At 28.7% G+C, this 15,900-nt stretch overlaps 2 protein-coding genes across 3 annotated transcripts; one reads left to right on the forward strand and one right to left on the reverse strand.

Annotated features, from left to right (window-relative positions):
* Positions 1-1,866: 1,866 nt before the first annotated feature.
* Positions 1,867-8,565, forward strand: LOC122530877 (elongation of very long chain fatty acids protein 6-like). 2 transcript variants are annotated; one of them, XM_043658246.1, is made up of 3 exons: positions 1,867-2,006; positions 6,500-6,901; positions 7,751-8,565. In XM_043658246.1, exons 2-3 carry the CDS (start codon positions 6,564-6,566, stop codon positions 8,268-8,270), a joined length of 858 nt encoding a protein of 285 aa, XP_043514181.1. In that variant the 5' UTR covers positions 1,867-2,006; positions 6,500-6,563; the 3' UTR covers positions 8,271-8,565. The 2 variants fall into 2 exon arrangements, with proteins under 2 accessions (XP_043514181.1, XP_043514179.1); XM_043658244.1 differs by lacking the exon at positions 1,867-2,006 and adding an exon at positions 3,040-3,147.
* Positions 8,566-14,794: 6,229 nt separating this feature from the next.
* On the reverse strand, positions 14,795-15,261 carry LOC122530876 (the record flags this gene model as incomplete). Its single annotated transcript, XM_043658243.1, has 1 exon — positions 14,795-15,261. A coding segment is annotated over one exon (467 nt), but the record flags the coding sequence as incomplete, so codon positions are not given.
* Positions 15,262-15,900: the final 639 nt, after the last annotated feature.

Genomic DNA, 15,900 nt, shown 5'->3' on the forward strand with positions numbered 1-15,900 from the left:
GTAAAATATACATGTCGAACGCAGGACTCCTATTATAAAGTTTAGGAAGAAGGATTACGTTTTTATTCGATAAAAAATTAACAATTCATTGTTGTCATTAAAAAAGTAAAAATTGTCAGAAAATAATAAAATTTAATAATACAAACAAGAAGAATTAAAGAAAAAAAAACTTCATTAAAATAAAATAATAAAATAAAAATAAAAATAAAATAAAAAAATAAAATAGTAAAATAAAAATAAAAATAAAATAAAAAAATAAAATAGTAAAATAAAAATAAAAATAAAATAAGATAATAATAAAATAAAAAAATAGAATAGTAAAAAAAAATAAAATAAAAATAAAATAGAAATAAATGAAATAAAAATAAAATAAAAATAAATGAAATAAAAATAAAATAGTAAAATTCATTTGTGGTATTTTTTTAAACAAGATACCACACAAAATGGCACTTTACAAGTCTACTGACAATAATAGCCTTCGCGCTCTAATTTTGAAATAATATAAACTGTTATAGGATGATAACCGATATGTGTGCACAGTAAAGTGTACAAAACAATTCGAGGAATGTCAGATGCATTGAGAAAAATAATTAACTCGGTTTACAAAGAGTAATATATTGTATGAAGAAAATCCAGGGAATCCCAGAGAGAGTAATCAAGCTTTCTTTTATAAAATACAGACAACAGTTATCTTATTAATATAGAGGAAACGTACCAGCAAATGACATATTCGTTACTTCCTATTGAAATTTGGAGTTTTTATAGTAAATGGTAATTTCTTATTTTACACGACGAGTATACACGTTAAATTAATTTATTAATCAATTAATCCAGAAATTAATACTGAGTACGTTGAATAAAATTGAAAACAAAATAATTTTTTTCTTTTTTTAAAAAATTGAAATTTAATTTCTTCCTTTCCCATCCTTTGAAAATTTCATTTCATTCTAACGAATGAGTATCGAACTGTATCCTATATTATCAATAAATATTACACTTATCGTAGATAGCGATATAATAACAGATTTCTAAACCTCTCAGGTTTTCAGTATTCTTCAGTATTATGTAATTTAGGCAAGAGTGGAAAGATCGACAGAATGCATATAACAACCAAAAATATATATAAAACACACAAACTAGAGTGCTTTCTATATTATTTATTATTATTTATTATATTATTTATTTATTTATTATATATTATTTATATATTATTTATTTATTTATTTATTATATATTATTTATTTATTTATTTATTATATATTATATATTATTTATTTATTTATTTATTATATATTATATATTATTTATATATGATTTATTTATATATTATTCAGGAGGATGAAATTTCCATGTGAATTCCAATTTTTTAATTGTGTTCGTAAAAGTATATAAATGCATAAATCCAAGCAGTCAAATAGTATTTTTCCAACAGTTAATAGAATTCAGGCTTTATATTCTCTCGAAATATTCTTTTTCGAAACATTCGAATAAATGAATAGGTGATTGCGCATAATCACTGGAAAATTAATTTTTGTTGTTTGGCTCGTAGTCAAATTAAATTTAAGATAAGATAAAAAACGCTCTAAAGACGATGTGTATAACATAAATATGTATGTACGAATAATACAATACTGTTCATTTTAAAGATGACGTACGTGTATCTGTGTAAACTTTATATCTCCTTGATTTTGCTCGTGAAACTTGTCTCATGATTTTATTTTTTTCTGGACTATGAACTTTATCACGTGTTATACTTCTGTCTTATCGACACCGCTTAACCAACAATATTCATATTGTAGTATTTCATTAATAGTTAAAATAGGATACCATTCTACACTCCCTCACCCCTGTTAGCAGTTTACGCGCTTACGTTCTTATATTCTTCGCATTGTTGGCTGACGAGGAAGTGCCCAGTGATACTTTGATTCTGGATATATTTGTTCCGAAACTCGAAATCGAAGTGGATCTCCTCGAGGGAAACCTGTTGATTGGATTGAACTGTAATTGTAAGTAGAAACACCTTACCTTTTGATGAAAAAAATTATTCACGACTCTTTTCCAGAAATATCGACACCAGAATTGACATTAGAATATAAAACGCTTCACACGCTTTCTAAAAAACGCCTCACTTTTGTTTTTAAATTATTAACAAAATTATTGGTGCAAAATTATTTGTTTGACGCGAACTATTCAGTTGTAGTGATGAATTGATGAACACCAGATTTGAAAGACACAAACTGATTAATCGCTTGCGTGGTGTTCACGAAGATTTCTGGTTCGATCTGAAAATTTTATATTTTCGAGAATTGATTTTAAAAAATAATGACATTGAGTATTTTATGTATTTTCTTCACATCATATGCATTCTGCGCAATTTTGCATCTTCGGTTTTTCCTATAAATGCATAAAAATGAAGAGAACACGTTACATCTGACAGATTGATAGTTAATTATCTTTTTATTGATCTAAATCAAATCGGCGTCTATTCCAGAAAAAAAATATACTCAGAAGAAAAATATCATTTTGAAATATGGAAATATTACTTCAAGAGTTCTTGCTTGCTAGACGTTTAAGTTTTAATAGATTCTAATAGATTTATAAATCCTGTTTTAAAAATTGATCCAATATTATAATTTCTAATAAGAACACAAAAAGATGCAAAACAAATATTCTTGATTTCAATAAAGACTTGACAACAAATATTCTTCAGCTTAAATCTACGCCAGTGACGTACAACTCTTTAAAATCAAATTTTATAAATTATTATTATTTATAAAATCTTTTTGCAATTATGTTCCAATAAAATAATATTTCAGAAATAAAATTAATAATTGAATAATGATAAAGTTAACTCAATTAAAAATATGTAAAAATGACATAGAAGACACTACATCACTAACAAGTATTATATTTCACTTTTTGTTTCTTTTTTTTTTTGCTTGGCAATTATTCTGTAACTCGTAATACATTATTACGAATTAAACATGCATGAGTTGTCCGAGGAATCAAAGTACGAATAGGAAAGGATATATAAGCGTAGCAGAGATGACCTACAGACAATAATCGTTTAGCACTGCAGCAAGCACAAGCTAGTATACCGGAATCGAAGTCTTCTTTTATTCAAATAAATAGTTCTGCGAAACTAAAGTAAAGTATAATTTCTTAATTTTATTATTATTTTATTTATTATACTCTTTTCTTTTTTATAATAATAATAATAATTATTATTATTATAATTAATTAATTTATTTATTATACTCTTTCTGTTTATTAATTAATTAATTTATTATATTCTTTTAATTATTATTATTATAATTATCTACTTTTTTAATTATTATTATAATTAATTAATTATACTCTTTCTATACACTGATGTACACAATTTGGACATTACTCATCTACGCGATATAGAAACAGAAATTTTTCTATGATAGAAACAGATAATTCATTCGAAAGTTAAAACAGTTCATATTATTGAATATACTATACTATACTAAACAATGCAACCGTGGCTATAATAATTGTATATTACAGTATATTTCAGTTTGAATTTAAATAATACGATATTATATATATTAAAATTCAATAATGGTTTGCTACTTTTATTTATGTTATGGGGAATGGATGGGGAATTTGTGTTATGGAGACTAGATTTATGTTATGAGGAATGGTTTGTCAAATGAAGTACATATGTTGGGATGGGTTCTTTTTAAAAACAAAAAAGATAATTGCTCTGTCTAAGTTTGTCTATTTCCATTTCTGTTTTTTCTCCAGTCAGTAGGAAATCAGTTGAATGCAAATCATTTGGAATACTTATGTTCTTCGTTAATTATATAAAACACGCTGCTCATTATCAGTTTCTCGCAATCATTAAAGTCGATCATGCGACATAATATACATTATAAAATGTTTTCAGCTATTAATGGCGCATGTTATCTGATCGGTTTTTGAAAATTTTCTTTTTCATTGATATTTTATTCCTAATGCAGCATGACTAAACTGTTTAGTCCCAGTTTTTTCTCCAATAGAGATATTTGCGAGAATAATGAAAGTATCACGAATAATTATTAATTACTGAATAATTATTAATTAATGAAAGTACTGTGAATAATTATAGCGATTTATATAAATGAATACAAGGACGATTTATTTATGAAAGATAATTATCGTATGACGCATTATAATTTGAGTAAGAATTATTTCTTGTCATCCGCGTTACTGACGGAAATGTATCGATATACATTTAAAAATTACAAGTTCAAGGTTGCTGCGAAATCTGTCACGACTAAAGTTAAAACAACGTTTCAAGTTGTAGTTAAATTACATTTTCTGTGGAAAAACAAAATTTATCATCAATCTTTTATATCTATATAAATCATAAATAATGCCACGAGTATCAAGAAATGTTGGAGGTATCAATAGGTTTGCCATAACTATTACGAGTTATTAGGAGAACGAAAATGTGATATTTCAACAGGACAATGCACTTGTCCACTAAAAGATGGTTCAGTGGTTACAAAATTAAAGACCTGGACTGGCCATCATTGAGTCCAGACTTAAAAATTACGTATACTTTTGAGGGCTAGTAAAAAAAACTACAAATTTGATTGACATGAGCTTTTGTGGTTTACTTTAACACATTATGAACTATAAAGAGCAACATTAAAAAAGAGAAATAGAGCGCTCTTATTTAACTTTTTAACGGCAGCCTTTTACATAACTTTTTTTTACATTGCCTATCGGTGTGCATGATTCCAGTCAAACAGTATTAGCTGCAACAAAAAGGCAAAAAAAGTTTAAACGTAAACCATATTCTCTTGAGATTGACGAACCAACATTTTCATTTCTGTGAAAATTATGCAAATACGTTCTTTTTCTTGTTTATATTTTTCGAAATTGTTAAAAATTAAAAAATTTTCGATCGTCAATCCCTAGTAAATGTTACACTAAAGATACGTACCAAGTTTCACAGTAATCGGTTGGTCCGAAATTCCGAGATATCTTGCACACCGTTTCTAAAAACATAGTTTCGAGAAAAATGCGTTTAAAGTTTCAGAACGTCATTTTTCATATGTATCCTTTACTTACTTTTTTTACTTACATATCGCGGCTCACATTTCTTGTAATTCACAACTAAATTGAATCCAAGTTCCCTGATATTCAATTCACCAAAAGTAATATTTGAATCACACGATTTACACTTTATAATACTGCTTAAAGTTGTAAACAGTGATGCAAATTCAATTATTCTATATCCGCGGATTTATTATTATACCCCAAAATAAGGCGTTTTAAAGGCTAGGACCTTTTGTATCTTATTTCAAACTACTACTTAAAACGAACAAAAAAATCGATTTTTTGAAAATTTCACACTGTCCTGACGCCTTAAATATCCTATCAAGAGTGTTTGGGCACTCTTAATAAAGAACGTTTGTAACAAAGAAAAGCCGGAAATTCAGTCGAAAGCTGAATTACATAGAATAAAGAAAGTAGAGAAGATATTCCGATAAACAGTATAACTGAAAGTTGGAGAAACAGGAAAATTATTAGCTATAATTAAGAATAAAGGTCGTTTCACTAACTAAATAATTTTCAAAGTAAATTACTGCTTCAACATTTTTTAAAAATAATCAAACACTTGAACCTGTATTTATTCACAGTTCAACTGGATGATTTTATGTTCAACAACTAGATACTTTCTGTAAATAAACAGCATGGGGAAAAAGAATTTTAGGTATGCGAGGTTCGAAGGATTGTAAAAAATAATTATTTTTTATATACATTCTCATTCACGAAATTTTACAAAAGAACCTTCTTCGAATCTATAATTATTCACAGCACTGTGCATACAACAATGAATCCGAAAGTTACAAACATTGTTCAAAGGATATAATTACTATAGTAAAAATATATGCAAAAAATATGCAAAAAATATTCAGAAATTGTGGAAACTATAATATAATAATAGTAATATTAATAATAGTAATATAAATATAATATAATACTATAAATACTATAATAATACTAATATAAATATAATATAATACTATAAATACTATAATAATACTAATATAAATATAATATAATACTATAAATACTATAATAATACTAATATAAATATAATATAATACTATAAATACTATAATAATACTAATATAAATATAATATAATACTATAAATACTATAATAATACTAATATAAATATAATATAATACTATATAATACTATAAAACTATAATATAATAATATTAATAATATGCGACGTATACATTAATATTACAATATTGTTGTCATTACAAATGAAAATTGTACGAAGTTTAATAATTACGCAATCTATTCTTTTTTCTTTCATCATTTCGAACATCAGTGCAGAGTTTGAGGCACTTGAAAAACAACTTTCAAAGTAAATACAAATTCTCAACTCTGAATATTTCTCACGTTCGCCATGCCATAATATACAAAATCAAAAGAGTAATTATTGTCTGTTTCTTACCATTAGACAAGCAGCAGTGAGTTTCTTCTAATCGTTCACCGACCAGTGAGGGAATAAAAGATATTCCAACATGAACGTCCAACTGCATCCCATGGATCGTGTGCAGGTCACATTGCCCAACTACTCTTACGTGTTGAATTTTGAGAAGAATTTCGTTTACTCAGAGAGTCAGACGTGGATGAGAGATCATTTTCCAAACTGTTTCTACTATTCTGCCATTTACGCTCTGTTAATTTTTGGAGGACGTCGCTACATGTCGGACAGACCGAAATTCGAGCTGAGAGGCCTGCTTGCTTTATGGAGCACATTGCTTGCGATATTATCTATTTTTTGTTTCAGTAGAATATTACCGGAAATGTACCATGTATTAACCAATCATGGGTATTACTATAGTGTTTGTGTACCTAGGTAATTTCACTTTTGCACCTTACTCTATCGAAATGGTCTCACATTACTCTTGGGTATTATTCATTTTTGTATTTGACATACAAACGATTGAAAGTGTTGTACGAATGAAGACTAAATTTCTAATATCTTTTTGTAGTATTGATCGTGAAACATTTATTTAAATCTACACAAATTTATTTACAAACCATCTCCAAATTTATCACAAACTTGTCATTCTTTGAAATTTATTGCGTCACTCTGAAGTAACGTGATAAATATTGCGTGTTCGTATATACAAGGTACATTATATTTATACGTGCAATTTTAAATAACAGAAAAATTAAAAAAAAATCACTTATACAGCTGTAATATGTTATTTGGATTGCAAGCAATAATAAATAAAAAATACACGTAATGTCCAAAATATATTATACATTATATCACTTGGTCGATGAAATGAATCTCTATTTAAGTATTTTTCATCATATTCATCGATACAAAAATTTAAATAAACATTCGGATAAATTTTCTCCAGAAATGACACGACCAGCGAATGTAAATTACTGTATATTAAGACATACAATATAACTATAACAACACAACGTCACATTCATAAAATCGATAGATCATTCCGAAACAATAAATTAATCAATTTCTTACAATGCGATATTCTTACAATATTGCAAACGCCATTAAAAAGACAAGAATTTAAATTTTTAAGAAATTAAATTTTTTTAAAAATATTCTGCTTAAAAGCAAGCAACATCAGATAACGAATCTACGTTAGTTTACATACTAAAATCAAGATACGATATGTAATAATATTTCAGATAAATTAATTTATAATACAGGTAATTACATTTTTTACAGATATCTTACACACAATCCAGTAAGCAGTTTTTCGTTATGGATATTTACCACAATGAAATTGATAGAATTTGGCGATACTGTTTTCATCGTGTTACGAAAGCAACCATTGATATTTCTACACTGGTACCATCACATAACAGTTTTGCTTTATGCATGGTTCTCGTATGTGGAAACCACAGGATCCGGCATCTGGTTTAGCTTAATAAACACTTTTATACACTCCATCATGTATTCTTACTATGCTTTGAAAGCAATGCGATTCAGGGTACCAAAATCTATCTCCATAATACTGACTACTCTACAGATAATACAAATGTTTTGGGGCATAGTTATAACTACTTCAGCGTATTACTACATATATATTGCCCAAATTCAATGCAATATTACGCCGACAAACCTCATATTTTCTATGCTGATGTATTGCAGCTACCTCATTTTATTCGTCAATTTTTTCAAACAGTCTTATCTGTCTAACAAGCGTGTAAATAAAGAAAAGAAAAATGAAACCAAGACTCAATAAACCACTGGCAAAATCCACTGTAATGAATATAGATTGGTATTAACTGATCATCAAAAAAAATTACTTTTAAGGAACTTTTAAATAGATTCTATTTGAAATGTGGATCGTAGAACAGAGAAATAAATGTGCTTTAAAGTAAAAGTTTCAGACAGAGTAGAACTTATGAAAAAAATATAAAGGTGAAAACTTTTCTGTCAGAGATAGACAAATAATTTGTTCGTCAATATTTGTGGCAAATACCAACACTGACTGCTATTCAACGAATACTTAAATATAAAAATGGATTTTTCCTGTAGAACTTTTGTTAAAATTGACTTAAAAATACTTATATTTTACTAGGACACTATTCAAAAATGTTCCTAAGTGTATCGTTCCTTTTTATAAAAATTCTACAAAATAGTTTTTTTTTTTGTGCGAAATATATAAGTTTGGATAGAATTTTTTTGAAAATAAAAAGAAACCATAAATTTTGATCTCTGATACGAACTTATGTTCACGTCACATTCAGTAATATCTTTCAGATATATTTCCTTTTTTAATTGCAATACTTTATTTATAAAACGCATGGAAGAAGGTTGTAAAATTATATTAAAATGTTTAAAAACCAAATGTTTAAAAACTATGTATTTTGTAATAACATCTAGTGAAATATAATTATTTATTCATGTAGAATCAGAAGGTGTTTTGAACAGTTTTTTCCTCTAATATGTTGAACTTTGTTTGTTAAGAAAAAAGTTGTATCGATTTCTAAATGATATTTAAAGATCATCGAAATCAGTGAAAGAGTGATTAATTTATAAGTTCAATGAGCAGTGTTTTAAAATCTTGATACTAACATACACGTATATCATTAAGTCGTCATAATTTATATCATTTTTATTAACAATTTATAACAATAAATGATTTCAATTGTTGAAAATGCAACTCGGTGAATTCATCTTAACAAGTAACATCGTATTATAAAAAATGAAAATATGCGTATGATGTCGTTTAAAAAAATAAATTTGACTTCGAACTTTCGAAACGGACGAGTTTTGCAAGAAATAATTTACAGCGCACAATGTGCCCCTTTACGTGCCAAACAATACTTTATAGAAATATTTTTTTCATAAATCCAATCTTTCATAAAATCAAGCTTGCGAGATAAAAGTAATTCATTGACACATTTGTAAATAAAACAACATTATATCTAATTGTTCATAGAAATATCATATCTCAATGAATTTTTTCATCAATAGATGGTAAATAGATGTTGATAGTTAAATATATATTTGCAATTTCAATGCATTTTTGTGAAATCGCTGTTTTAAATCGTTATATTCCTTCATTAATGGAAGCGTCGTCACGTTCAATTCAATAAATAATTCTCGAAACAAATCTGGCAACACTGTTCATATTTTTTAATTTTAATTTTCACCACTGGTAGCGCTGCGGTGCAAAACCTGCCTGAAGTCGTACGATACGGATGTGACACGAAAATGGTAATGAGGTGAGCTCTGAATCAATACATTTTAAATGAATGTATGCAATTTATTCATATATCTCATCTGTGGTTGCCAGCCAGATACATCAGTACACCGATACCCGAAAATATCGAAGAATTGTCGTGATTTTGTGTGTTCGCAGTTCCTTTCATTCCAAACAAATGATACGTTCCATGTTATACTCCTTAACAGTCCTTAAATTAGAAGCGGCAAAATGTCATATTGTAACACACGTTGAACATGAACTGACTGAATTTGTAAACCAAATGACCGAGCCTGCGGTTCCTTTTATACTGATGCAAATTATCAATAGAATAAAAGCAACTTCATGGCCATCAATGTGTGGAAGCATATGATTGGTGTTTGTATGAACAATGAAATAGTTCCCACTTAACCACACTTTAGACCTGACCAGCGCTTACGTAATTGGGACTACCCCCACTCTATGCTATCCTACCATAAGGCTCCGTGAAATATAACATTCGCGTACACAAAGCAAGCGATATATGAGTCGTTGTTTTTGAAAGTGGTGTAAGTCCATTTTCTCATATATTTGGTTTGCGTTTGAATCAATCTAAAAAGATTGGCGTTAATCAATTCGGATGATGGTTTCAAAATTATTAACCTGTTAAATTTTATTATGCAATAATAATAATTAATAAAATTGTTGAAGAAAATAAACAATTTTTTTAACTTCAAATGGACTTATACCACTTTCAATAATAACAAATTATGAAAAATAAAGACAATAGCAATTTTAAATCTATATTTTTATAAAAGTTGGCTTCTCTGAAATTTTTAATGTTGAAAATAATTAAAATGTAAGTACAAGAATAATTGAGTTTATTAAGAATTACTTTCAGTTATATTATAAAAAGAAAATATAAATAAACAAGTGTACAAAGTAAATTACTTCGGTAAGATAACTAATAATAACAAACTTATTTACATTTTGAACTTATTTCACCTTTTAGACTTAGCATGATGAAGTATTCATGGTAAATAGGAATTTATATAATGGCAACATAGTAATTTTGCTAAAATTTTTAGGCCTTCCTCGTTTTAAATAAATAAAAGAACTTTAAATAGCGCATTTTCTTCCACAGAGATTTTGCAGAAAATTTTGTGCGGTTTCATCCCTTTTAAACTTTATCCAGCATATGTTGAGCCAATTTATAATTTATAAATAATTTATAACTATATTTACAACTGTGATATTATATTTATATTTATAATTTATAATTACAAGTTATACATTTTTCTTAAATTCAATTCAGAATTTAAGTATTTCCTTTCTGGATTATGACAACGCGTGTAATGGCTTTCATTGCGTGGAGAGCTTTGAAAAAAAAAAGAAACTTTGAAAACTTTTACACTGAAGTCGTAATAATCGATAATTATTGCGATTAGAAAGTTGCTTTAATTATGATTATTAAGAATGGACTTATTTCACTTTCAAAAAAAAAAAAAAAAAAACATTCTTGCGATTTCTCATTCTTCTTTGATTAATTTATGAAGAAATCGTGCACCATTAAATGTGTGATTATAAATTTCGAAAAGAAGATATCTATATCTCGTTAAATCTACCATTAACTCAGTTTTTTCCAAAAGTGGACTTATACCACTTTCAAAAACAATGGCTCGTATGATACTGATATTGATGCCTGGCATCGAAGAAACAGTTGACAATCATTCCCACTATTTCGTTCGATGTCAATTCCTGGAATACCACCCCGCTTAACTGACCAGTTTCGGTCTCGTTACATAGTTATGTGGACTACTGTATTCGCAAGAGGCTCTTAAACTTAGCCTCCGAACGATTAATTATCGTTAAATAAGAGTTCAATTGAATCATTGTAATATTGACGTACTACTAACAGATTTTCGAAAGACACATTTTCGGAATTAAATTTCTTTCAATTTGAACGAACAAAGACAAAAATACTCCTGCGATAGAAAAAACATAGAAATATGTTAATAATTTTAAAGACTTACATATTTTGCAACATTGATTAACAAGAGATTTAAACAAAGCTCATCAGTCATGTCAACTTTGTCTTGTTAATTCTGTCACTAATCTTGTTAATTCTGTCCTAATCGTACTAGTTCCTTCATTCCAGTCTTTATTCGCATTGTCAATCATTATCGCTGACTGTAATTCTACTTTGGTTATCGATAACCACTGTCGACGGTGAAAAATTTAGCTTATTATACCACTAATGTTAACATCACTGATGAAATTTATTTTATTTACTATATTAATTATAATTATATATAATATTACCACATATAATTATATAACATTACTATATTAATGTATTTGAAAATAAAATGTGGCTTTTTAACGTTGATGCATCGTAGCATAAATTTGAAAAAATTAGATTCAAGAAATCCTAATCTCTACAATAAAAAAAGAAAAAATTTTTGTACAAGTTTTAAGGGATTATTGTCTCGAGAAAATTTAAATACAAGTAATAAAGCTATGAACCACATCATTAAAAAATATTTTTCGATCATAATGCAAAAACATCTTTAACGCATTGACCATTATACCGTATTCCTACTTTCCTTTACGAATGATTGTAATTCGAAATATATTATGTTTAATAACATTTGATCTTTCGCTTTGTTAAAAATTTTTTAGTGCATACAATTTATCTTATTCTAATCCAGTTTTTTAATTTCTAATTTTAATCCTTCAATTATTTTAATTTCTTGATACTAAAAAGTAATGTCGGTCATTGTGGTAGCCAACGTGTTAAAAAGAACGAAGTTAGTGTTGTCAGAATAGAAGTTTTATGCTTTGAAATGAAACCAAATGAATTGTCATGCGATTTTTCTTAACGAAGTTGTATATTATAATTTAAAATATCAACAATTTATCATCGTTACTGATTTAGTACAACGTAAACAACTTGCCTCAGTGTTACAAGCAATTTTTCCACAGAAATGGGATATTTCACTCTCCTAGATATCATTTTTATGTTATTTCCGATCAAACTTAAAATGAAATCCACTTGTTTTCTTATTTAATCTATACGTTTCCTCGTCGTACAACAAATGGTTTTTTTTACAAACGAATTTCCATGGTTCTCCTTACCCCAATCTGTACAAATATGTCTTATTTTTCTCCTTTTTCTTTTCGACAAAATTGTGAAGAGAATTTCCTCATCCTCCTCTTCTTCTTTTAACAGCGACAACAGTATATTCCGATACATTCCAGATCGAAACATCGGTTTCGGTTTTTCTATGCAAAAGCTTTTCGTTTGACAGGCGACAATATATTAAAAAAAGAATCGAAGTGATTTGCAATTAGCGCAAAGTCTTTATGTTTAAAGAAAAGTATATTACAGAGTCAGGATTTTTGTAATTTGTTTTTATAGTAGATCAGTGAATGTTGTTTACTAACACGTTGACTGTTACGATGGTCACCGCCAAGATAATTATCATTAACAAAGAATTTTAAATAACACAATATAGTAAAACGAAAAATACGCCTTTACTTTATTGTAATGTAATTGTACCTTATAGAAACTAAATACTTTGTTTCACAGACAAAACAGTGTAAGTTTCACGAGGCAGTCAACATGTTAATTTATTTTTAAGCATTATTTAATATATAATATTTAATCAATTATTTCAGTAATCGTGATTAACACTATGCCGTCCGCATACGTCTAATCGAGAGATTCTTTCGTTTCGCGCCGATAGAACTGACTCACATTATTTCGCTTGTCGCCGGCGGTTTTTCGAGGTCCTTGGGAGACAATAAATCGCCAAGTTTTACTAATCTCATCGTCAGTTCTCACGAGTTGTCAATCCTGTCCCTCTATTTTCTCGAAATTGTAAGGATATACATATGTAAATAAGTACAAGATTTTTTTGTATTATATATTTATTTATTTATATTTTGTTGAAGTATTTATCTTTTAAATTATACATGAAGCAAAGCAATCTCCAAGGTGTAGCGCAACTCCACAAGACTTGCACATTAAATTTGTTCTCCTAATTTTTTTGTTTTTATAACGTACATAACACCTTCTGCGTTGTCGGTTTCGAAAATACGCTGGTGTTCCTTTAGCTGGCCGGAAAGTCTGTTGACCGAATCACGATTGGAAGCACGATTGGATGTACTAGCGACCTTCAAGTTCTCTTCACAGGTAAATGATCCTTTATCCACGATTCGCATATTTTTAATAAAAAAATCATGAAAATGGAGAGTCTTGGATTCTGCATTGTAATGTTGATGCAGTTTGAACGCATTATATAATTAAACAGGTATAAGGTCACTTTTTTTGACCATTTTATGGTTTTCCTGTATATAGGATAGTAACTAAGAAATTGATCTGCTCGATCTACTCCCTTCATGTATTTATTATAATCCAAAATACTTTCGGGTTTTTGAATCGTGCTATTGGTTTTTCTGCATTTTTTTTTTTTTTCTGTCTCAACTAAATTGGCATTGTGTATGGTAGAAATTGTTCTTATCATTTTGGTCTTTCGATGCTTTCCATACTTACGCGAGTACTTCTCCTCTTCCTTGATATTTAGTTTCAAGTACATTTCGTTTAGAGTTCTTCAATTTTGCCGGTAATTCTCTGTTTTGTCGCAGCGTTTCGCAAACGAATTTTCTTCGTAAGCAAATTCTCCGCAAGTTCTACACTGTTGTAGTAATTATCCATGTATAGATGATGCCATTTTCCACAAAAATTTGTCAATAGTTCCATCACTGTATCCTTTAAAGGCTGTCTAATGCCAGAGTATATTTTGAAACGGGAAATATATCCCGTAATGGAATCCGCACAGCATCCGGACGAGTATACCATATTTTGTAATTTTCGATGGATTATAAACTTTAAAACTCAATCGTCCACGCCATGGTATCATTCCTTCATCGATTGAAATATTCTGACCAAGATTAAAGTGTTCTTGAAACTTTTTTGTGAAATGATCAATTATAGCTTGTACCTTGAAGAGTCGGTCGGCATTATCAGGTTTATTATTGTTATCCGAAAAAATGATAATATCTGTCGAAATCTATTACGAGACATCGTTTTGCCAAATATTGGTGTTTCCAATAATGGATCCGTCGACCAACAATCGTCCATCCTTGGTTCTTTTTATGATTCCCATAAGAATAACAAGCCCAAACCATTTTCTAAGTTCGACTGCCGTAACGTCGAAAAATTTAGCACTTTTTCTATCGGGCTTCCTCCTGTTGGAATTTTGATTGTAGTAACTTTTCGTTTCGGTACTAATAAATTCAAACAAATTGTTCCCTATAAATAATTCCACGACATTCTCGACGTTCTGTGTATCTCTGAGAAATACGTTAGGACCCGGAGATCCTTCGAATTCATTATTGTTCCTCGGTAAATCAAAATCTGACCACTCTCCACTGTTATCTTCGTCTGATTCTTCCGTATCACTTGGCAACGGTAGCGTTCGCCGAATTCTCCGTCTACGTATTTCAGAGTCATCCGAAGATTCTGCCTCACTTTGTTTTTCTGAAGATGTAATGTCTCCTTATTTCTTCGCAATCCTCAAATTCAAGTGGAACAACAGACTAGCTGTCCGCGCACTCATCACGTATAATCGTGTCTTCTCTTTCGTTTGCCATTATCAAAGGGCACAAGTTATTATGAAAACAAAAAACTTGCTATGTCTGGAATTTATTGTTACTTAAACAGAACACAAGCAATATTAGCGTTCGTTCGACAGCTTTGAACACGGCACCACAGTGCTGCCACCGGCGCTCAATTGTTTTGTGCAGTGCATCAACGTGGAGCCACCGGCGCTTGCCCGATAGTTTTCACCAGAGACCAAATCGGTATTACGGATACCGGAAAAATACCGGTATTTTTAGGTTACTATTCGATACCGGTTTGATGAAACCGAAATATTGCGAATATAACAATGTTAAGTCGGTAGATGTGTTTCGGTATAATACCGGTATGAATCTGATATAATACCGGTAAATAAAATAGTAATATATTAGAAAAGGAAAAGGAGACAATGATTAAATGTTTTCATAAAACTGTATAGTAAATTTGACGACGCTTATACACGCACACTTTATTTATTTTTATTAGCTTTTTTTATTAGTTTTTTATTTTATTTTATTTATATTAGCGGCTAGCAGATGT

The sequence above is a fragment of the Frieseomelitta varia genome, unplaced genomic scaffold, assembly GCF_011392965.1.
Source record: "Frieseomelitta varia isolate USP_RPSP 00005682 unplaced genomic scaffold, Fvar_1.2 scaffold_359, whole genome shotgun sequence".
Classification (NCBI taxonomy): domain Eukaryota; kingdom Metazoa; phylum Arthropoda; class Insecta; order Hymenoptera; family Apidae; genus Frieseomelitta; species Frieseomelitta varia.

Coding starts and splice junctions, on each gene's coding strand:
- LOC122530877 (XM_043658246.1), top strand. CDS start 6,564: ATGAACGTCCAACTGCATCCCATGGATCGTGTGCAGGTCACATTGCCC. Junction 6,902..7,750: donor TATAGTGTTTGTGTACCTAG/GTAATTTCACTT, acceptor CATTTTTTACAG/ATATCTTACACACAATCCAG.